General features: G+C 37.5%; 1 protein-coding gene across 1 annotated transcript in view; it reads right to left on the bottom strand.

The window, feature by feature from the left end:
• Positions 1-4,060: 4,060 nt before the first annotated feature.
• Positions 4,061-22,752, bottom strand: part of MAP3K1 (mitogen-activated protein kinase kinase kinase 1, E3 ubiquitin protein ligase) — a 76,514-nt gene continuing 57,822 nt past the window's right edge. The window contains exons 11-21 of the mRNA XM_010853496.1: positions 20,203-20,481; positions 16,801-16,922; positions 15,078-15,169; positions 14,623-14,812; positions 13,019-14,300; positions 12,495-12,647; positions 11,355-11,517; positions 10,036-10,167; positions 8,885-9,027; positions 7,863-7,994; positions 4,061-6,638 (exon numbers count right to left, since the gene is read on the bottom strand). Of these exons, the coding sequence (XP_010851798.1) occupies positions 6,489-6,638; positions 7,863-7,994; positions 8,885-9,027; positions 10,036-10,167; positions 11,355-11,517; positions 12,495-12,647; positions 13,019-14,300; positions 14,623-14,812; positions 15,078-15,169; positions 16,801-16,922; positions 20,203-20,481 (2,838 nt within the window). The 3' untranslated portion in view covers positions 4,061-6,488. The remainder of the gene's footprint in view (positions 6,639-7,862; positions 7,995-8,884; positions 9,028-10,035; positions 10,168-11,354; positions 11,518-12,494; positions 12,648-13,018; positions 14,301-14,622; positions 14,813-15,077; positions 15,170-16,800; positions 16,923-20,202; positions 20,482-22,752) is intronic.

Raw genomic sequence — 22,752 nt, forward strand, 5'->3', positions numbered from 1 at the left:
CCTCTGAGTATGTCTGCGTAGATGTTGGGAGAGCTCATTAAGCAAATTGATTTTAATGGAAAAATAACAGTCATCTCAAAAATAAACTCTACTACGAATTTCAGCATTGTGGGAAAAAGAACTCTGGGACATGACTCTTGCACCATCGGTTTAGCCTCACTGTATTTCAACGAGGCAAAGCTGAAGTGAGGGCTGTGGGGTAGGGGTCATAGTGACTCCAGGTTGATGCAGAGTGGTGAGGTTGGCTTCAGTTGTGGGTGAAGTTCCTCTATCACGCAGGCTTTGCTGCGCCACTGGGATGGCACATTTGAATGCTCCATGTGCATAGTGGGCTTGTCTGGTAGCCCAGGTGATAAACAATCTGCTTGCAATGCGGGAAGCCTGGGTTTGGCCCCTGGGTCGGGAAAATCCGCTGGAGAAGGGAATGGCAGTCATCTTGCCTGGAGAATTCCATGGACAGAGAAGCCTGGTGGGCTACAGTCCATGGGGTTGCAAAGAGCTGGACATGACTGAGCGACTCACACTTTAATTTTCATGTATAGTTTGCTACATGGTAATTAGGCTTTAGTGGTAAGCATTTCACACTAGTGCTTAAAATCAGACATAATTTTCTCCTCATAGGTTAGTTCTCTAGCATTTATAATCAGCATCTCCACTTTTCCCTTATGTCATGTATCTCAGAAGACAAAAGTCCTGGATTCAGTTTCCCAAAGCTGAGATTTAACTCTCATTTTCTACTTCTTTTTTTATTTTACAAGCCTGGACCCAGCTCAGAAGTCAAAAGCAGCTAGTCACAGGCCAGATAAAACATGTGAATTTTGTTTAGCCTACAGTTCCTTATAAAAATGTAAAATTAGCTTCCAGTGTGTAGACATTAAGAAATTGCATGTAACATCTAGATCTCTCCAGCTTCTTTTGAAAATTTACAGGTTTTGGCAATAGTGGGCTTTTTTTCTTCAGTTCCAACATGCTAACCATTGGCCCTCTTGGACATGAATTTGGCCTGAACTCACAGGTCAGCCAAAAGCTCTGTTAAGGATATTCTAGCCCCACAGTATTCTAGCTGATCCCAAGGCTAAAGCATTTGAGTCTGTGACTCTTGGGTCACTTCATTCCCAAAACACATATCGTGCATCCATTGTGCCTAGCACTGTACTGAGCCATTTATATAGGCTCTCTTCAAAACTGTTGGTTTCATCTTATAGATGCAGAAATGGAGGTTCAGAAAGTCAAACAGGAATTACACTACTGGGAAGTGGCAGAGCCAGATTTGACCCAGGTGATGCTTCAGGCTCTGTGCTTACCGTGTCCATCATCATCACCTACTTTAAAAGGCCCATCCTTTCCTTGCTTGCGGCAATTCAACATGTGACTTTTGCTTATAGCAAAATTTTAAAAATGACAAACCTATAAATTGTCACAACATGGAAATACGGCAGTTTACATACATTTCTGTTTGTCACTGTGTTCTCCATTGATTGCAGTACTTCATACATTCTATAACAAGAGTTACTACTATGTCAGTTCACAATTGCATTCTTTGGCATTTCCATATGGGCATGATACCCCAACATTTTTCTAGATTCCATGTAACCTGCAGATTTGACCATTTTTAAAAACTGTTAATATCATTTAAATAGAATGAAGGAACAACAGAATTATTAATTCCTCTGAAACAGAAAGCTTTACTCAAAGTTAGTATTTTTCTGAAATGACTGAAGTCTGCCCTTTAGGAACAATATTCAGAGCCTATTTAAAAGGTGTACATTTAAAACCAAGCTATTACAGAAAGTTTAAAACAAATGTAAAGACACAGGATGGCTTCTGAACTCAGTTTTTCAGTGACATTACCTGTCTTGCAGGGTGATCATGTGAAAAACGACTACTGAGCAGAAATACAAAGGATGAAAGTAGAAAACAACAACACACAATAAAAACAAGATACAATGGAAGACTAAAACCCTGGGGTCAGCCAAATGAGTTCCCTGGTACACCTTGAATTGCAGAATGATTGAAATTGCCTTATCTCCTCACTTGTGAAACAGAACATAATCACTGTGTTGCAAAGTGTCCCTGATAAATAGTAGCTGGTGAATAAATCTTCTCATTCCCAACAATTTTAACATAGGAGGATGGTTTTTATGTTTTTCTGTATCATGATCGAGTCCTATGAACAGGATCAATTAAGTTTATCTGTTGCTGTCTGGGGACAGTAATAGTGTTTATATGCAAGTTTATGACATGTAAAACCACATAAGGAAGGTTTTTTTAAAAAGATGTAATTTTCAGTTCATTTTTTTTAAGAAAAATTTGTTAAAACACTTTCATTTTGTCAAAAAAGCATTTGATGTTGATAGTGGGGGAGGCTATGCAATATGTAGGATCAGGAAGTATATGGGTAATTCATGAATCTCCTGCTTAATTTTGTTGTGAACCTAAAACTACCCTGAAAAAGTATACAGCTTACCTTGCCTTTAGGTTACTTTCCTTACGGGTTACATAGGTGGGTGGAGAACTTAGTCAGTCAATTTGTTGTTGCTTAGTTGCTGTGTTATGTCTGACTCTGTGACCCCATAGACTGCAGCAGGCCAGGCTTCCCTGTCTTTGACTGTCTGCTGGAGTTTGCTCATATTCATATCCATTCAATCTGTGATGTTATCTAACCATAGCATAAGTCAATATATTGAGGCAAATGGAAGCCAGGTTTCTTACTGTCCAGAAAAGGAGTTACAGATGTGCAAAGAGGGAAGTCTCGAATGAATCTGGGTAGTGGTAGACTGAAATTGAAAACTGGTATGAACTTATGGTTTTTGTGTATGTGTGTGTGTATTTTGCATATGTATGCATAAAACTATATAATCTAGCTTTGTCTACCAAGAGGGCGTGGGAGCAGTGACACCCCAGAGCAATGAGCATATCTAGCACCGTTTTTTATCGGTGGAGTCAGGGCTCTGGAAAAATGCTGATCCCAAGGCTGAAGCAAACACACAAGATGGGTCTGAAAGTATAGAAGTGGTCAGAGAATAATGGGTGGCTTGTCAGTCCAGAGAGAAGCTAAGCTCTGAGAGGCTCCCAATAGCTAAATGTGACAATTTGAGTAAATCTGTGATGACAATAATGACTTCTGTCTCACTGAATAGGAATCCACAAACCCATTTTGATATGTGAGTAATAAAGAAGAGGTCTTTCTTATAGAAAAATGCCCATTAATAAATATATGGGGCTTCCCTGGTGGCTCAGCCAGTAAAGAATCTGCCTGCAAAGCAGGAGACCTGGGATCAGTCCCTGGGTTGGGAAGATCCCCTGGAGAAGGGATAGGCTATTACCCACTCCAGTATTCTTGCCTGGGAAATCCTATGGACAGAGGAGCTTGGTGGGCTACAGTCCATGAGGTCATAAGAGTTGGACACAACACACACACACACACACACACAAAATACAGGTGTGCAGGAACCAGAAAATCAGTGTTTGGCAACCAACCAAAGTAATAATTCAGATAAGACAGCTAAGAGCAAAGAGCTAAAGTTGGATAAATAGCAATGTATTTATTTAGTCTCAAAGTATCACCTCTACAAAATAATATAAAGGTAGATATTAATTATAAAGGGCAAGAGTACTGTGGTGAAGCCTATCAATCAGATCATCCAGTTTACATCAACAGCAAGGAGACAAACTGACCTTGTATGCCTCCTGATATGAGACACTGAAAAGAACACGGCCTGCATCACCTCTGAGATATTCCTGTCACAGATACTCACTCTGAACTGAAGCATGCGGAAGCACTGAATGGAAACTGAACGACTTTTACAAAACAATAAATTAAGGTGTGAAGGTCAAGGAAGAAGGAATAGTTCTGGATTGACTGCGACTCAAGAAGCATAACTAAGAACAAAGCTGATCTTGGTTCGGATCCTTTTGTTATAGAGGATATAACTAGACCGCTGCAAAACCTGAGTGGGTGGGGCTTTTGAGAGTGAATGGTATATGTGAGTGCTTTGTGGTGTTCTTAGGACTCTTTTTTAAGAATGGAATTATTCCAAAATAAATAAAAGTAACAACCTTTGTTCAAAAACTTTTATTTACTATAAAGACAAAACACCAAAATAGGTACAAATACTATAAAATTGGTTCAATGGGGTAAAAATTTTAATTAAAATATCTTTGATATATTTAAAATAACAAAGAATACATTTAAGCCAAATTTTCTTAACCCAGAGATTCTTATTTTGTAACATTTGCTTACACAGTAAGGTGCTAATAGAAGTTAGCCCTTAAGCCCTGGAAGTCTTAGGAATCATAGTCATACAGCAAATATAATTTCATTGTGAAAGTGAACTTTGGTAGAAGAAAAATCTATAGGACACCTGAGGTAGTAGAAACTGGGATAAACAGCAGTAGACGTTATTTACAACTTGAGTACCAAATAACATTAAGAACACAAAAATAATTACACATGACAATTTTCAGTCCAGCTTTGATCCAAAGAAAATAAGAATATTACATCACATTTGCATTGAAAACAAAACAAAAAAACAAAACACCACAATTACCAGCAAGCTGAGGGAACTGCAAACAAACTCAAACAATGGATTTTGACATCTAGAGGCAGTTTGAGTTTGAAATGTGGTGGGCATGGTGGTCTACAAAGTAATACTGATTAGCTGAGGTTCCTCAGTTTATACAGTTTACATCTCTGTCAGACACAGTATTAATCTGACCAATGATCTTCCAGTACATAAAATGGCAAGAGTGCATCCTTTAAAGCTTGCACATGAGAGACTTGGAAACAATCTTATTAGAACTGTGAAAATTCTAAAGTAGTCAAAAAAAAAAAAAAAAGGAAACACAACACATTTAGAGCTACCAAACTTCACATTTCAGTACTATTTTTAACTCTTCAAATATTGCCAATCTTCCAACCAAAGGAATGTAAAATTTCACTAAGAAACACATTCATTTATATAAAAAAAAACTGCCCTGTAAACTTATCTTGTAACTTATTTTACTTCCAATTTGTGTTGTACATTTAAAATGTACTCTCTATATAGCTTATTTAGTTTATCCTGAGTCTTTGAGAATAACCAATTCTATTTAACTCTGCAACAATTCAACTGGCTTCTGAAGAGTTAAAACTTAACATCTCAAAAAGTTGTATTAAATACTTAAATCAGTACTTGATTTAAAAAACTCACAGAAAAAGGGTAAAGGAGCTGCCATTTTCCTTCAGGATTCCATGCATCTGAATTCAGTTCAGATAAAAACCATTAGAGAACTGTGCAAAATCCAACGAATTAGTGTGTAAATGAAATTTCAAAGTCACTTTTCTTTCTGAAAATATTTTCCAAGTTTGAAGCAAATTTATTGTTTGGAAACACCTGTTTGTAGTTGCATAATTAAATTAATTTTTCTTTAGGTATCTCAGCCAGGCCTACTGTAAAGAGATGATACATGGTGGAAGGAAAATAGCAGTTAACATTATCAGTGGTGATGATGAATGACGGATTATTACATACAGAGTAAGACCTAAATGGTGTGAAGTTTCCTACTAAAGAAACATAATTATAAAATTCAAATACATTTCAAGGTCATCTTGATCTTGGTTGTGAGCTGCATCACAGAGAACATTTGATTTTCACTTAATTTATATTTAACCTGCATGAGAAGAGCAGTGACTGACTCAATGAAGGTAGTATTTTATCATATTCCAATTTTAAAAACAAAGTTTTAAAATCTGTATTTTAAAAAACTCTTGCAACAGCAAGATATTTAATAAACTCTAGTTCACATCTAGTTCTACTTTTTTTGTGTGTGGTTTGAAAAGGTCACCTTTCCCTGAATATTAAACAAAAATGAAGGTGAAATGAAAGTATAGAACCGTAATTTCCAAAAACGAAATGAATGGGCCAACAGTAAAATGCACAATGAACCACAACTGCCCAGGCATTAAAAAAAAAAAGTCAATTGTGGGTCATAAAGAAGTGGTCAACTTTTCAAAAATATATTTATTTACTGCTACTTATAGCATATTCTGACCTAAAAGAGGCAGATACTGACTGTTTGCCAGTGACCAAAAAAAAAGAACAGAACTGCAGAACCCCCTGCTTGTGATCACGATATGAAATGGAAGAATAATTGAAACATTAAAACAGATCCTGAGCCCCTCAGCTGCTAATATTGCTGAAAAAGTGCTCCAAAAAATTATGCTCTGTTAATTAGTCATGCAGACTTCACTGCTTTCCTGTTTACTAAGGGCCAGTTCTTTGAAAGGCACGGTTTACAGTTTCTGCACAAATTGTGGACTTCTGCATACTAAGCTTAGGTACAGATCATGATTTGTCAATCACATACTTAGGTAAGGGTTCCCCACTGATCTTGTTCATAGCTGTTCAGTGGCATGAAGGCCAGCAGATCATCAACGTGGTTCCCCACAAAAGTTCTTTTCTCTTGTTGAGCATCCTGTCTCTGTAACAGTTTATTTGTATAATTGGCTACCACGTAGTACGGAAGACTGGATGCTTCAGTAGCTCTCTCGATGGAGGTCTGTCCTGAGGTTGAAGTTCTAAACAACGAAGAGCCACATCTCGTAAACCAGGAGACAAATGTGAAGGAATTGATGGAGCAGTAGTTGCACTGGCAATCTGTAAGAGAAAACACTACAGTGTTAAAGCGCTCCAGAACTAGAGCTTGTGATACACAAGTACTCGTGCATATATTTCAATACCTGTGCCTCCTATACAGAAGAATTAAAACAGAAGTGGGTGGACTTTTTCGTCTATGGTAAAACTCCTGAATCTGACCAAATACTTCCTGATGAGATGGGAGTTGCAGTCCTCTTTACGGTCTCAAAGGAACAAGGCCAAGGTGCATCAAAAGGATTAGGCAGGTATTCACTCAAATCAGTTCTGCTTTCCTCATATTCTCCAAAATGGTTGTCCTCTTTGCTTCATTGCACTTTTCCTGTGTTTTTTTGTTTGTCTGTTTTAGCACAGAGAGCTATTCAGAGTAAGACTAAACCTAGCCAGTCAATTGACTACATCAGAAACACAACTGCACTGATTTTTTCTCCCCAGGGGACTGAGGAAATTTTTCAAGAATGGGGAGACCTGGAGGAGGTTACAGCAGGTGAGAGGTGCTGGCAGTCAGCTCAGAGGACTCACACTAGCCACTCAGCAAGAGAGGTGATTGTGGCTTAAGTGCTTTACTCAGGCCCAGAAGCAATTCTGTTTATCCTCATAAGGTGACAGGAATAATTCATGAAGTAGGTGTTATTATTACACCCATTTTATAAACAAGAAAACAGAGGGCAGACAGAATAATTTTCCTACTCACACGGCTATTAAAGGATGGAACCAGGTCTGTACGACTCCAAAATCCAAGCTTTTAAACAAGCACAGGTCTAACTCAAACACTAAAAACTCAATCATTACATTACTCTCTGGTGGAAACAGACAAAGTTAATTTGAGAGTTGTCAGAAGGGTAGAACAGCCTTGGCCTCTGCCTCAGGTATGAACTTTTTAAATACAGTAAATAATACAAATTTGTGACAGTACAATACATAAAGAGCTTCCGGTATTTTCATTTAAAAGTTTGGGGTGTGTGTGTGTGTGTGTGTGTGTGTAGGTACATATTTCACCCAGGGGCAGTGATTCAGTATCTGCTAATTCAGTGTTCACAGTGACTTTATAACGCATGAGAACTGACTGTGATGCTGCCAACATTCTCTGCAGCATATCAACTCCTAGATACACATATACTTATTTCTAGTAAGATATGCTTTCATGTTAGATTGATAGTGAAGAAGAATCCATGAAAATTTGCCTGTTGCCAACTTTAGCAGAAGTCATTTTTATCTCATGATTACCTTAAATATCAAAGCAAGATGATTGGAGTGTTTTTCTGCATTCCAAGGTGGTTTAGCACAAGCCATTTCTATAATAGCACAGCCAACGCTCCATACATCACAGCTCCTACCATACTGCTGACCTCTTAGGACCTAAAATAAAGCAGAGTTAACTTGGAAATATGACTCACTAGAAAAAGAGAAAGCCATTCTTTATTTATGGGTTCTGGTTTTTCTACTTCAGAGAAAAACAGGGGTACAAAGAGCAATTCCATAGACTATCTGTGATTTTATTAATAAGCCTAATTAATTTCCCATGTGGCACAAATACGTTTTGGAGAACTGTGAGCTTCTAAAGCAGAGTCATATCAGAATTTCAAAGCCACCTCAGTACACTTAGTAAACTCAAGGGGACAACTAGTGTATGAACATGAAGAGCTCTGAACACAACGGAAGAGACCAGGTTCAGAACACAGTTATTTTGTATGTACTTTAGGTTTGCCAGGAAAAAAGTGCTATAAATTACCCAATAATTCTTTTTTAGAAATAGGCATTAATAGATTTGCCTAGGAGAAGGCAATGGCAACCCACTCCAGTACTCTTGGCTGGAAAAACCCATGGACGGAGGAGCCTGGTAGGCTGCGGTCCATGGGGGCACTAAGAGTTGGACACAACTGAGCGACTTCACTTTCACTTTTCACTTTCACGCATTGAGGAAGGAAATGGCAACCCACTCCAGTGTCCTTGCCTGGAGAATCCCAGGGACAGGGGAACCTCGTGGGCTGCCGTCTGTGGGGTCGCACAGAGTTGAACATGACTGAAGCGACTTAGCAGCAGAAACAGCAGCAGATTTGCCTAAAGGCTATGGAAAGGCAGGTATTAAGGGCCTGAAGATCAAGGATATCATCAAAACCTTAGTTTTAGGGCTGTGGACTTCCAGTTAGTAAGCACATACAGGATAACACTGCAAAATTATTTAGTGTAACACTGCCACACAGAGCTCCAAAATATTTTCTTTCATCACACTCAGAGTTGCTTCTCACCTCAGGTGCCATAAATGCAATTGTCCCCAGTAACTGTCCCTGAAACTCTCCTGCACCGGTTCCTTTTGATGCCAGCCTGGCTGCAGCTCCAAAGTCAGCAATTCTCAGTCTCTGACCTGTGCTGTCAATGAGCAAATTGGCACCTGCCAACAGAAACAGCAAATAACCTTCTATGTTAAAAACAACAGATTAAAAACTCAGTAAAATGCTACTAATGAAATAGGACAATGACAAAAGAAAGACCCCATGTCAGAGAAATCTACTCTCCTTCCCAGTTCACTTCATTAGTAAAGGTATATAGTTCTCCGCAATGTAAAATAAATAAAATCCAAAGCCTCAGAGGGAAAATGGGGTAAAACATCAAGGCATTAGGAATAAAAGCAGAGATTTTGTGAAACTTTAGTGTTAAGCCTTTAATATAATGATTCCTAGCAAAATCTTTCCTCAGAGTTCAATTCTGAGTGTACTTTACACTTTTAAGACAAAGTTCTGTTTAAACATACTGACCCAGATAGACCAATTCAGACTTTATACTGTAATTTCATAATTATAGCTTAATAAAAAATTAATGTTATAGAAAGGCATTCATGTCAGAAAGCCAAGTTGCTTTTTATCTGGCCATGCCACCCAGCTTACGAGATCTCGGTTCCCCATCTACAGATCGAACCCAGGCCTCGGCAGTGAAAGCGTGAAGTTCTAACCACTGTACCACCAGGGAATTCCCCAAAGTTGATTTTAATAAACCAAACTGCAACAGATTTGAGAGGTGCTTTCTTAAAAGAAGTTTATAATATCCCAGTTATTTTAAATAAAACCAAGAACAGAAACCTTTGGGGAAGCAGTACATCATGAGACCAAGATGGGGGAATCAGAGACCTGTATTTTGTACTCGGTTTGCCACCAATTAGCCGTAAGACTGTGTAAAAGTCACAGCTTAAGGAAGGCAGGATATATTATCCTAAAAGTTCTTTTCACTTCTGGTAATTCTAATGATTTACTTAGGAGAAATTTGAGTACTCAGGAGAGATTTGGAGGAAAAAATCCCATAGTGGAGCTCAAGTTAGAAACTATCAACAAAGCTCCAAGTTTTAAAATGACATTTGTTTTCTGCTTATTGGTAATAAGCAGATAGTAATGAAAAGAATTCTTACCTTTGACATCTCTGTGAATGATCTGGTTTTCATGGAGATATGAAAGGCCACGAAGTAATTGCTCAGTATAGTTAATAACTACCGACTCCTTGAAGGCTCCATATTTACTGAGCAAATGAGCCACAGATCCCCCTAAACATGTAATAATAATCATAATTTTAAGCCAAAGTTAAATGGTTTATTATATACTTTGAATATATAAGCTTGTAGTGCATGAGCTCACATTTGAAATATTTATCATCTGCATCAGAAGTGAAACTGATTTAAAAACTAACACATTCCAGTAATCTTAAAGTCTGTCAATTAGGAGACATTTTCATGGAACCCGCATGAACTGGTTTTCTGGAAAGTCAAGATTTCAGAAACCTTTAAAAGTTAACAATTTTAGATGGAACTATTTCTCATATGTACAATTCACCTCTTTTTGACCAAGATACACAAAATGCCTTTCTTATATACTTAAGTAAACAGTGAAATACTTAAGTAAAAAGAATGGGAGGAGCCAGAAGAACCCAGAATTAGGCTTCCTATCTCACTCAGTAAGCCTCTTCTAGAAGTATTTATAGTCCACACATATACAACCATCAACCACCTACAACCAACATCAGAGAATATAGTAAATAACTGATTTGTAAATAGAAATATCCTCTTCAAACACAAAAGATCTAAGAAGTTAAACCAAGCACTTTTGTATTCATTACACCCCAAGTCATTTATTTTACTGTATATATTTTACTGTATTATGCTGTGTAATACAGAATAAAACTCTGCTTGTTAAAACAGATGACAAGGTTCAACTTTATGCTTCAGTGCTAGTATACGTGTAAGTTTTAAAAGCTGTATCTTCATTTCATTTTTATAGTTATGTTAAAATATCTCATGCTGCTGCTACTGCTGCTAAGTCGCTTCAGTCGTGTCCGACTCTGTGCGACCCCATAGACGGCAGCCCACCAGGCCCCGCCGTCCCTGGGATTCTCCAGGCAAGAACACTGGAGTGGATTGCCATTTAAATCTATCCAATTAAAGATGGCCAACTGGACATATATGGATCTTATCACAGAAGGTTTGAATAATTATTCCTATAAAACAATGGCACACAATCATTTTAAAAGACACACTGTAAAAGTTTAAAAGATAATGAATATTTTATTTATATTTAAATGAACAAAATATTTACAGTTTATACAACTGTACTGTTAGAGCAATTTGCTTTTAGAAACCTATTTAATAAAATAAGTGTTCATTAAACTTTTTCCTAAATTTAGTATCAAGCAAAAGTTAAATCTATGTATTCTTTTCTATTTAAAACATGGACATACCTGCCATCCATTCAATGAAGAGATTATAATTGCTCTTCTCGCATGTGGCTCCCAACATCCTAATGATGTTTGGATGATTCAGATGGCTCATCATTCTTATCTCTTCTCTTAATGCTTCTACTACTTCTTCTTGCTCAGAAGATGTATTTCTGACATATGTCACCTGTTTCAATAAACATTTATATAAAGTTCTGAATCCTGATGAGTTTTTATTTATAATTTTCATTAACAATCTGATATAAAATGGACAAACCCAAATTAGCTTATATATCAATAGGAGATTGCATTTATTATGCTCATGGATGCAATGTATATACTTGTTTTAAAAAAACCAAGTCAAAGTCGTCTTAGATAATAAGACTATCTTGCCGCTGCTGCTAAGTCGCTTCAGTCGTGTCCGACTCTGTGCGACCCCATAGACAACAGCCCCCCAGGCTCCCCCATCCCTGGGATTCTCCAGGCAAGAACAATGGAGCGAGTTGCCATTTCCTTCTCCAATGCATGAAAGTGAAAATTCGCTCAGTCGTGTCTGACTTGTAGTGACCCCATGGACTGCAGCCTACCAGGCTCCTCGGTCCATGGGATTTTCCAGGCAAGAGTACTGGAGTGGGGTGCCATTGCCTTCTCCAAAGACTCTATCTTAAGCAGCAGTAAACTATCAGGAGATTTGATAAAAGGCTGGGGCACAGCCACTCTTTCAAAACTGTCAGAAGACAGACTAAAAAATGAGAAAAGACCAATCATAAGAACCAACATGACTTGAAAATGAAAACTTGACTGTTATCATATATTGATAAGCATGCTCATTATAAAGAGTAAACCATAGAAATCCCAAGGTGACACTGCACCAGTAACTTGGCTGAAGGGAGTATAAAACCATACCTCTAATAAATATAAAAAAGCACAATAAGAAACACAACCTTTGTAAGGCCCATCTGGATACCACATCTTATGGTAATCATGCTTCAACTTTCAAATAGACTCATGATGCTTTTGGTGCCCTGGCAACATCTAATTTTGAAATTCAGGTTTCTGAAAACTTAAAGAACTAAAATATATACACACGGGGATATAACCTTTGTTTTTTTACTTTACTCATTTTTATAATTTTAATCATTTATAAGCTCACTAGACATTTACCTGTTTAACAGCCATTAAAGTTCCAGTTCCCACATCTTGAGCCTGATAACAAGAAGAGAAGGCGCCAAGGCCTATCTGCTGACCTTTCAGCCATTCACTGTCTTCTCTATAAGGCTGTTTTGCTTTGGTATGTCCTGGTAGAGTCTCTGGTGTCTACATAATAAATGAAAGCAATCTTTTTACTGTTAAGAGTATGAGTTTGTGAAATTAGCCTAGCAAAATATTACTCTTGTTTAGTCTGGCTTCCCAAATCACCTATAAACTTGACCTCTGAAAGGACAGTGTTGGTAACCAATGTCAAATGCATAAGTGATTCACCATTGTAGAATCAACCAGAAGCGCCTCTGAAATAGGCAACAAGTATTTATGTTCAAGCAGTAACGCAAAAATTGTTGTACAATTAATTCTGTGTGAAAAATCTGCTTCTTATAGTTAACTCACATTAGAAGCCATATTTCTGAACTAGATTTATTTTATTGCATGGTCCAAGGAAACTCTAACCACTTAAAAGACTCCATACTTACATCTTGTTGAATAATGATGATATCTTCTCCATTTTCAACCTGAAGTTGAGGAACTACGGGGAGGGCATCCTGAGATGCTGACATTGCCATGGCAATCGCTAAAGCTTCTTCTTCTTCAGCTTCCATCTTTTCTTTGCACTTTTGATTATGATTCACATCATCTTTGTAGGTATCATCATTTTCATCTTTTTCAGGAGAGAGCACAGCAACTTCTGACTTAAAAGTTACTGTTGTGTCACTTGAAGGCATAGACGCTTCAAGAAGGTCCTCAATACTGGAGTTGAGCTCTGTATTGACATCTAATCTGCATTTCTCTTCTACTGGGGTGAACACTGTCTCGTCACTGGGTATAACAGCATTACTGCTACTGCTGCTACTGCCAAAGCTGTCATCACATTTGGAACTACTGTTCAAATCAAGTGTCATGCTATTTTTTGAGGCATCTCCCTGTTTACTTGTATTACTTGGGGTAGGTCGAGATGGCTTTGGCCTGTGTATATTACTAGAGGGTAGGGGTCTTGACTGAGTGAAGATTGGGGAAAGTTTATCTGAGTCTTTGTTTTCAGAACAGTTTCTTTGGAACTGTAGAGAAAACTTACGCTGTGTTTGAGGAGATGCAGAAGGCATTTTGCAGGGAACAAAACCCTGAGGTCTCTGCTTAGAGAGATCTGTCCCAGTGCCAGATGGTACAGATGGGGTTGATGAAGAAGGGGTTGACAAGGCTGGGAACATTAACTGGGAATGAGGAGATGCAGGAGACGCGTTCAGACACTGACTGTGGGGTCTGCCCTTTGTTTGAACCATTGGCTTTGGTTGCTCCATTGTTGTTGAACTAGGAAGTCCTACTGAAATGCTGGCCAGTCGGTCAGAAATGTCCTCTGAACTGGCACTCAATTTTGTAGCACACAGTCCTTTTCCAGTTTTCTCTAAATGGTCCATGCGTTCAAAGGAACTATTGTCCATGGCTTCTGGATAGCTGTTAGGGGCAGATGCCTGCAAAAAGCGGTCATGTCGACCATCCAAAGTGTCTTCTACGCCCAGCTGAATGGCCTCAGCAATTTCCACCTCATCTGCAATAGCCATCAAACGACGCCGCATCCTGGTAAAATGAGTGGAACTAGAAACGTTCAGCATTTCTAACAGTTTTGAAAATACATGGGGTACTGCAGTAACCATTCTTGCAGAACTCAAATATATCCTTCGGGAGAGTTTACCAACCATTGAGTGGGAATTATCAATGGACTGCAAAGCAAAGGTCAGGAGGGACAGCAGCTTCTTATACCTGAAAGAAAAAGCACATTCAATTATGAAACAAGTTAAAATTACTGCAAAGTGTATAGAAATAAAAGGGTACTACTTTACAGCTTTTACATTAAAAAAAAAAAAAAAACTGCTTCAGTATAAAAGATCTATATATTTTATTTTAAATAGCCTAGACTTTAGGTGTTTGTCAATCAAATATTTGAGTACTGGTAACCTGTATGTGCTCTGAAGTTTCTGAGTCTCATTAATCTAAAATGTGTCCTTCTTGGATAGGTAATGGTGGGCGTGGGATGGGTTAGGTAAGAAGAGGAAAAGAAACACATTTTCAGAAGAAAAATTACCTGACTTCAACAGGCTCAGCTTGTGAAATATCAGTACTGACAATATGAGGGTAAAATTCAGCAGGAAATTCCAACAGCAGTCTATCTATGAGACAGAGCCGGCCCAGGAGTTCTTGCCAGTTGTTTGATTCAGTTTGGTTTCCAAGAATACAATTTAAGACATAATCAACACCACCAATACCAATGGATCCTACAAAAAGGAAAGCAAAAATAACTGAAAAATAGTGATATTAAAACCTAAAAATATGATCAAGTTACGTTTAATAAAAATATTCTAAATTATATTAATTTTAAGAATTTATCTTTCAGATTAATTCCTATTTTAAATGTTGGCTGACCAAGTCAATTTATAAAATTACTTCAAAATCCTGCAACGGCCATATTAGAGATGAGATTAGACTGTCTAAGGAAAATGATAAAATATGCTATATTAATTTTAAGTGAAAAGTTATTACCAGCTTTAAGTATTTCTCTGCCAACTGCCAACTCTCCTGCTTGGCCTTTGCACAATTCCAATAGCGTTGATATAGACAGCTGACTTGTGCGACTAAAAATGAAAGGAAGCAACATCAGACTTGAGTCTTGGATAAAATACATATTAAAAGGAGAGTAGTAATGTAACGCCATGTGAAAAGGTGGGACAAAATGTTTTTCAGGACTATCACTAAAATTGCATCATTGATGTCACTATCAGTCATAATATTTATTATTAGCTCTAATTTCTTAAATTTTACCTTATTCTCTATGTTAAACACAGAATCTTCACTACTGGTTCTTACACAAGTATTAATTTAAATATCAAACCATATAAAAGGCTTATTTTCATTATCATATATTGTTAAAATAAGAAAGAAGATTCCAATATTTTGATTTCTGGATTTCTGGATTTTCACTAAGAATTGTTAAATTAAAAACAAAATCTTCCCATCTAAAACTTTATATTCTTTTTATATAGCCAGAGTGACTTCTAAATATCATAAAATCTCTTTACCATATTTCTTATAATGTTCCATCATTCAAGTGACCAAACAACCTGACTTTAGAATTTCAGAGTGGACAACAAAACAATTGCTATAAAAGCACTGAAATTCTCAGGGGAAAAAAAACCAAAACCCCAAACCAATATGATATTAAGAAATGAAATTACTTTTCTAGGCATTTTACAAATATGTTAATTTTTCTCAGATATTTATAGTGTTCTCTCTAAGCAACAAGAAAACCTCTAATTCTTACAATGTGTAGTCTTGTGCAGAGAGAAAATGGAGGTGAAAGACTTGAAAAGATGACAAACAAGTCAAAGTTAAGTGCTGAAATTGTGAGACCCTCTACAGACTATGTCTGTAGAGATTTATGTCTGTGTGATTTAGGGAGGAAGACAAAGTTGGCCTGGAAGAGCTCCAAAAGGAGGTAACTGCAGGGGCAAACTAAGGGACTCAGTGCTCCTAACCACCTGGGATCTGCTGGGACATGAAGAGATTAGAACTGCCCAATGTGTTGACTGGGTTATGCTTTTTGTATGAAAAATGGTCTTTTCCTCCCACTTTATGGAAAGGGGAAAAAAAGGAGAGAGAGAGAGAAAGAACCAGTGGTCTAATAAAAGCATAGCTCGTCATGTTCCTTTATCACCATACCTCATTTCTCTACTTTGTATTTTATACCTCCAATTAGGGCTGTTCTGTCCCTTGCTGATTTTTAAGGATATTGCAGGGATATATAGAATTATTGTTATTTGACATAAAGTGTCATAGAGTAAAATTCCATCACAAAATTATGAAGTTTTTTTTAAATCTTTTTTTTTGGTCCTGATAATACAAACCATGTGTAATAATTTTATTGGTTCCTATCCTGTGTAATTCATTCTCTAAAATGAGATTATACCTCATATATCAGCTATTCTTATCAACTGGATTTCAGTTTTAAGCATATTACTTTAAAATAAAAGAATCACAATAATGTGGAGGTCCATGCAGTTTGTTATCCTGTTTTTCACCTGCCATTAGTTCTTCTTTCTAGTCCTTAAGAGCTTTAAACGTTACATGGTAATTTCAAATCTCACATTAGAAAACAATATTCCAGACCTCATTTAATAAGCATGTATCCTACACTCAGCAGGTGTGAGGCTCCGTGCTAGGCTTTTAGGACAAGCGGGTTTGAATCAGTTCATTTATAGGGCCTTACCTATTGACGTCTGCACACTTGACTAGGATGGTGTCTACAACTGGCCGGAGAAGTCTCTGCAGTTTGATTCTTTCTGCCAGACTATGGCAAGGAGTATATACTAGCATGGCTCTCAACGTTTTCTGGGGGAAAAAGACTGAAGGTCAGTTTAACTACACTTAAAAAGCATCAGAGACAATGGCCTAATCTGAGACACTTTGAGAAATAAAACAATGATAGGAATAGATTATGACCCATAAATAAGAATCCATGAGTTGATACAAATAAAAGACTGAATAAATAGGGAACTCTCAACTATTTTTTGTAATTTTTAAATGTCTGAATTAATTTCAAAATAGTTATTTTAAAAAGAAAATGAGAAAAGGAGCCAATCTGAAAGAGCCTCTAATGGCTAAAGCTGGAATAATTTGGGCAACAAAGTAAATGATGACAGTACTGAAATATAACCCAAAGAATAAAATAAATACCCATAAGTCTATGGTGACAGAAATAAAAAACTGAATAAATATATAAATAAGACAGATCTTTTTCATAAAAGAGTTACAATTAAATACTACAGAAGGAATATGGGAAATAGAAGCTCATCATTAGGATACTACAGTAATGATTGCTGTAGGCAAGATAACTCTGTGGCTAGAAACAGAGTTTTTACATAGTCTCAAAGTATCTGCCCCAAGACCCTTACTAAGAGTGAATTCACAGCACCCAGTAGATATCCCCGTAAGCCAGTGATGAAGGATGATGGCATCACCAACCATAAGACACACCAATGTGATGCACCCCCGATACTGAAGCACTGAGAAGGGCACATCACCTCTGGTATTCTTACAAAAAATGCATAGTGTGATCATGAGAAAATACCAGATAAAACCAAACTGAGTGACATTCTTCAAAATAACTGGCCAATACACTTCAAAAGTGTCAAGGTCTACAAAAGACAAGGAAAGATTGAGGGACTGTCCCAGATGGGAAGAGATTAAGGGGGCATGATAACTAAATGACATGTGAGATTGTGGATTGGATCCTAGAAGAGAAAAAAGACATTAATGGAAAACCCGATGAAATCTGAGTAAAGTCTGTGGTTTTAGCTGTAAAGGACACAGTTGGGACAGCTGGGGATATTTGAATATGGACTTTATAGTACATAAAAATATTGTTTTAATGCTAAATTTTCAGAGCTTGCTGACTGCATTGTGGTTATACAGAATAATGTATCTGTTCTTAAGAGATAATTAGAGATACATGCTAGAGTATTGGAAGTGAAATGTCATGATGCCTACACACAACTTTCAAATGGTTCAGCAAAAAATTATATATGGGGAGAGAGGAGAAGAGAAAACAAAGAAGGGCAAGAGGAAGGGGGAGAGGGAAAGGAGAGCTCTAAGGGCAGGAACCACACCTGCCCCCACGGTGTCTGGCACACTAAGTAACCGTAGAGGAATCGGAAGACAGTATCATTCAGAGCCCCTCTACTCTAGGAGCTCACAAGTGCACTGGGGCACCATCTGAACTTGGTAATAAACAACTGGATGGTAAAGCGGTATACCAAACAGTTCAGTATGTCTGAAGCTCTATGCTGGAAAACAGTAAGAAGAAAGAAGTAATCTTTATTGTACAGCATGCTGGTCTTTATTCTATAGTATTCTGTAGGATGCTGGGTCCCTCAAGATGCTAACATGAAAAACAGACCATGGTAAGATAAGTCTGGGAGATAATGCATCTTATGCTATGATTAGATTCCTAATGTATATTAACTTATAAAGCTTCCTAGAAGCCTTTCAGTGAATAGACCCATTTAACCTCATGTGACTCTGTGCTTACCAATTTTAACTGAACACAGACTCTTTCTTCAGGGAACTTCTCATAACCCATCCAGACTTCCACAGAATATGCTTTAGGAAATGCTGTTGAAGAAACAGAAACCTCTAAAGGTTTCTGAGCTGGGGAATAAAGTGGCATTTAAGGAATAATGATGGCCACTATATTCAACTTTGCTACAATGCACTAGACATTATGGTTAGAGGTTTCTATTTCAAACCTGAGAGATAAATATTTTCATTATTTTATAGGTGAGGAAGCTAAAATTTAAGAGTCCTAAAGTTACACTGCCAGCACACTGGAGAATGGGAATTTGAATCAAGTTCTCTCTGATTTTGACCAGACAGCCTAGGCTAGTCCCAGTTTAACTAGCAAATTATTCAAGTATTCCAGTTGGGATGGTAAATTATGAGTTCACTCCATTTTGACTCCAAACTAATGTTCATAACCCTACGCCATACTGCTATTCAAAAAGAAGATTTTACAGGCATAGTTGTTAGAAGATGGATTAGAAAAAGAGTAAGAGTGGAAGTTTCCAGGTGGCGCTAGTGGCAGAGAACCGGCCTGCCAACGCAGGAGACAGAAGAGACTCTGGTTCCATCCCTGGGTGGGGAAGATCCCCTGGCGGAGGGCATGGCAACCCACTCCAGTGTTCTTGTCTGGAGAATCCCATGGACAGAGGAGCCTAGAGGGCTATAGTCCATTCGGTCACAAAGAATCAGACAAGACTGAAGTGACTTAGCACGCATGGAAGAGTAGAAGCAGAGAGATGAATGAGTTTTCAAAAGATCAGGTAAGAATGATTCTGAAGCACTGGTTCTGAACTGAGGGCATTTTTAACCCTCAGGAGACACTGAGCAATGCTTGGAGACACTACTGGTGGTTATGACTAAGGAGAGGAGAGGGTTGCCACTGCCATGTAGTGGGTAAAGACCAGGAATGTCGCTAAACATCCTGCGACGCATAAGATGCCTGTCTCAATGTCAGTAAGTGTGGAGGCTGAGAAACTGTTCTAAAGATGTACATACTCATAATTTTAGCTTACAAAATTACAGAACAGCCTCCTTGTCATTCTGTCTCACCATGAAACACAGCTTCTAACAGATTAAACTAGAAAAACAACTCAGTAATTTATGTTACAGAGCCCTCTTTTGTGAAAAGGTTTCTGAATTTCCATACAATGTTTATTAAAAATCAGCTCTTAATGTCTAATACTAAATTTTTTATAAAACCAAAGGTAACTTTGGTTACTTTGCTATCCCATAAAATATTTTCAATCTGGTCATGTATAAGGTAAGGCAAACAAAGATATGAACAGCTAACTATTCCTACTTTAGAAGAACATATAAGAAAACTTGACCAGATTAAAATAAGTAGAACCTAGGTGAAGATGCTAAATGGAAAATTGCAATTTCCTGGGATTATAAAATAAAAACAAAATTTGGATTTTCCAAAATCAAATTATGTAGTTTTACTGAATCTTAAAAATGATATCTGCAAGCTGTCAAGAAGGAAAAAAAGAAAACCAACCAACAACCCAACGCAAACCCATAAAAGGTACAGTTAGAGAATAAAGCTACTTACTAAAGCAGCAACGTACACTTTGTAGACAGGGTCAGCACAGACCATTGACAAAACGTTGCAGCATGCCTCCACCACATCTCCTGAGATACTGGTCTGGGAAGACCCACTGGTGGCTCCAGCACTTGGACCGCTTCCGCTACTGCTCCCAGAATTTCCAGTGCTCTCCCCATTTGCCAACAGCAGAGCCCCACTAACGTCGTGGGAAAGACGTCTGAGAGCCATCTCTCTTACATTCCAGTTTCTAGAAAATAAGCAGCCAACGAGTTCCATTCCAAATACCTATAGTCAAACAGACAAAATGAATTCAATGTGAAGAAAAACTAAAGTGTTTTGAATTAAGTATGACTTTTGATTACTAAAGGAAAATAGGACACTTCTTAAATCTTCACCATACTATAAAATTTTCAAATGTGTCCATAAGGACCTACTCAAATTTAACTAGTAATTATCAAAAGTCCTTAAATTTATTTATTAGCTCCAGTAAAACTAAGAGTGAACACCATTAAGTAATCAGATAGATATATATATATATTTCTGTGCTCCTGTACTTAAAACAAACTAAATGTATCTGTGAAGAACCCCAGATTTTTATTTTTGTTAACATAGTTTGCAGAGAAAAAACTGAAGCAAGATTTTAAAAGACCAAATCAAGAAAGGTACTAGAGCAAGGTGTTTAAGAAGTTAACAGAATTTCTCTTACTTGGTTAATTAGAAAAAAATACAATGAATAGAGTGGAAAAACCCAAAAGACTAAAAAACAACAACTGTGTTCAAATCAGCAAAGGATAATGAAAAATATGTATAATAATTGAAGTGTATGTCATTATAGTAATTACTACCACTTCTGCAAAGCCAGAGTCTCCTGAAAGAAGGGGTGCATGGTCTTGACATTATGGACCAGTTAGCTAAAAGTAAACAATGTCTAAGATAACATTATATGAAAAATTTCTAACTATTAGAGACTGAATAAACATGATTTGGGGGAAACAAATAATGACAGTTTTTGTGTGTTCTGTTTTAGAATGATAGTAAAGGAGACTTAAATCAATTAGAATCTAGTGAATTGATTGTATGCCTAGCACTGTTAAATGGGGCTTCTCTGGTGTCTCAGATGGTAAAGAATCTGCCTGCAGTGTGGGAGACCTGGGTTCGATCCCTGGGTTGGGAAGACTTCTTGGAGGAGGGCATGGGAACCCACTCCAGTATTCTTGCCTGGAGAATCCCCATGGATGTAGGAGCCTGACGGACTGCAGTCCCTGGGGTTGCAAAGAGTTGGACAGAACTGAGCGACTAAGCACAGCACTGTTAAATAGCATACCACGAGTCTTATGTCTTATATGATATTCCTCCTAAAAAAACAAGAATATATAGCTTAGTCCAACCTACAGCTTAAGCAAAACAAACTAGACCTCTGCCTTGAAAATATGGCATCCAAGACTCAGTATCAACTTGAGAGTTTTCTTGAGGAATCATGAAGGGGCAGGTGAGGGGCTATGTTAAATACCATTAATGAATTAGATAAAATATTTATTAAGTCTGTAAATTTTATTAGAATCCTATTGGGTTGTTAACATGCTAAGAAAAGAGAATTCTAAAGCTTCAGGACTATAACAGTCACAAAAAGAAAAAGAGAAATTCTACTGTTGTATATATAAGCGTAATGAGTTAACCTGTGTCTGCTTACAAATTTAATAGAATTTACCAGATTATCAAAAACATTTTATTTCACTATAATCTATTGGAGATATTGTCTGGTTTTGGATTATACATTTTAAAAAATAAGACTAAGCAGATAACAACAAAGAAAACCATTAGAATCCAACCAACCAACTGAAATTCTGATCTACTAAGGATGAGAAAGCATTTAAGCAGAAGAGAAGGTAAAGGAATGGAAACTACTCTTACAAATAAAAATGACTAATATACAAGGTAAATGCCATATATTTTTTCTTATTCATCCATTCATTAAGTATTAAGTACCTGACATATGCCATGAGAATACCAATTGGAGAAACGGAGTTTAAATGGCAACAAGTGAGAAAAATAACAAATTCTTGGCAGGAGTGGGATTAAACACTGGAACAAGTTGGTATTAAATGGTTCTAGTGTCTATCCTTGAGTAAGGATATTCACTTTTATGTCCCTTAGTCTAGAGGTGGGAGGTGAGACTGCAAAGAATTTTTAAAGTTCCAGCTCTATTATAAGCGGCATAGTATTAATATACATGCGTGCGTGCATGCTTAGTTGCTCAGTCGTGTCCAACTCTTTGTGACCCCATGGACTGTAGCCCGTCAGGCTCCTCTGTCCATGGGATTTCCCCAGGCAAGAGAGAATACTGGAATGGGTTGCCACTTCCTTCTCCAAGGGATTGTCCCCACCCAGGGACTGAAGCTGCATTTCCCACACCGGCAGGCGAATTTCTTACCAATGAGCCACCTGGGAAGCCCCAGCAAAGTATTAACACCAAAGGTCAAATTAAAATTTTCAGTGGAATACAAGTCATGATGGAGGCAAGCAAAAGTACTTTCTTAAATTATAAACTGGGGAGAC

Source organism: Bison bison, unplaced genomic scaffold, assembly GCF_000754665.1.
Source record: "Bison bison bison isolate TAMUID 2011002044 unplaced genomic scaffold, Bison_UMD1.0 scf7180017864328, whole genome shotgun sequence".
NCBI lineage: Eukaryota > Metazoa > Chordata > Mammalia > Artiodactyla > Bovidae > Bison > Bison bison.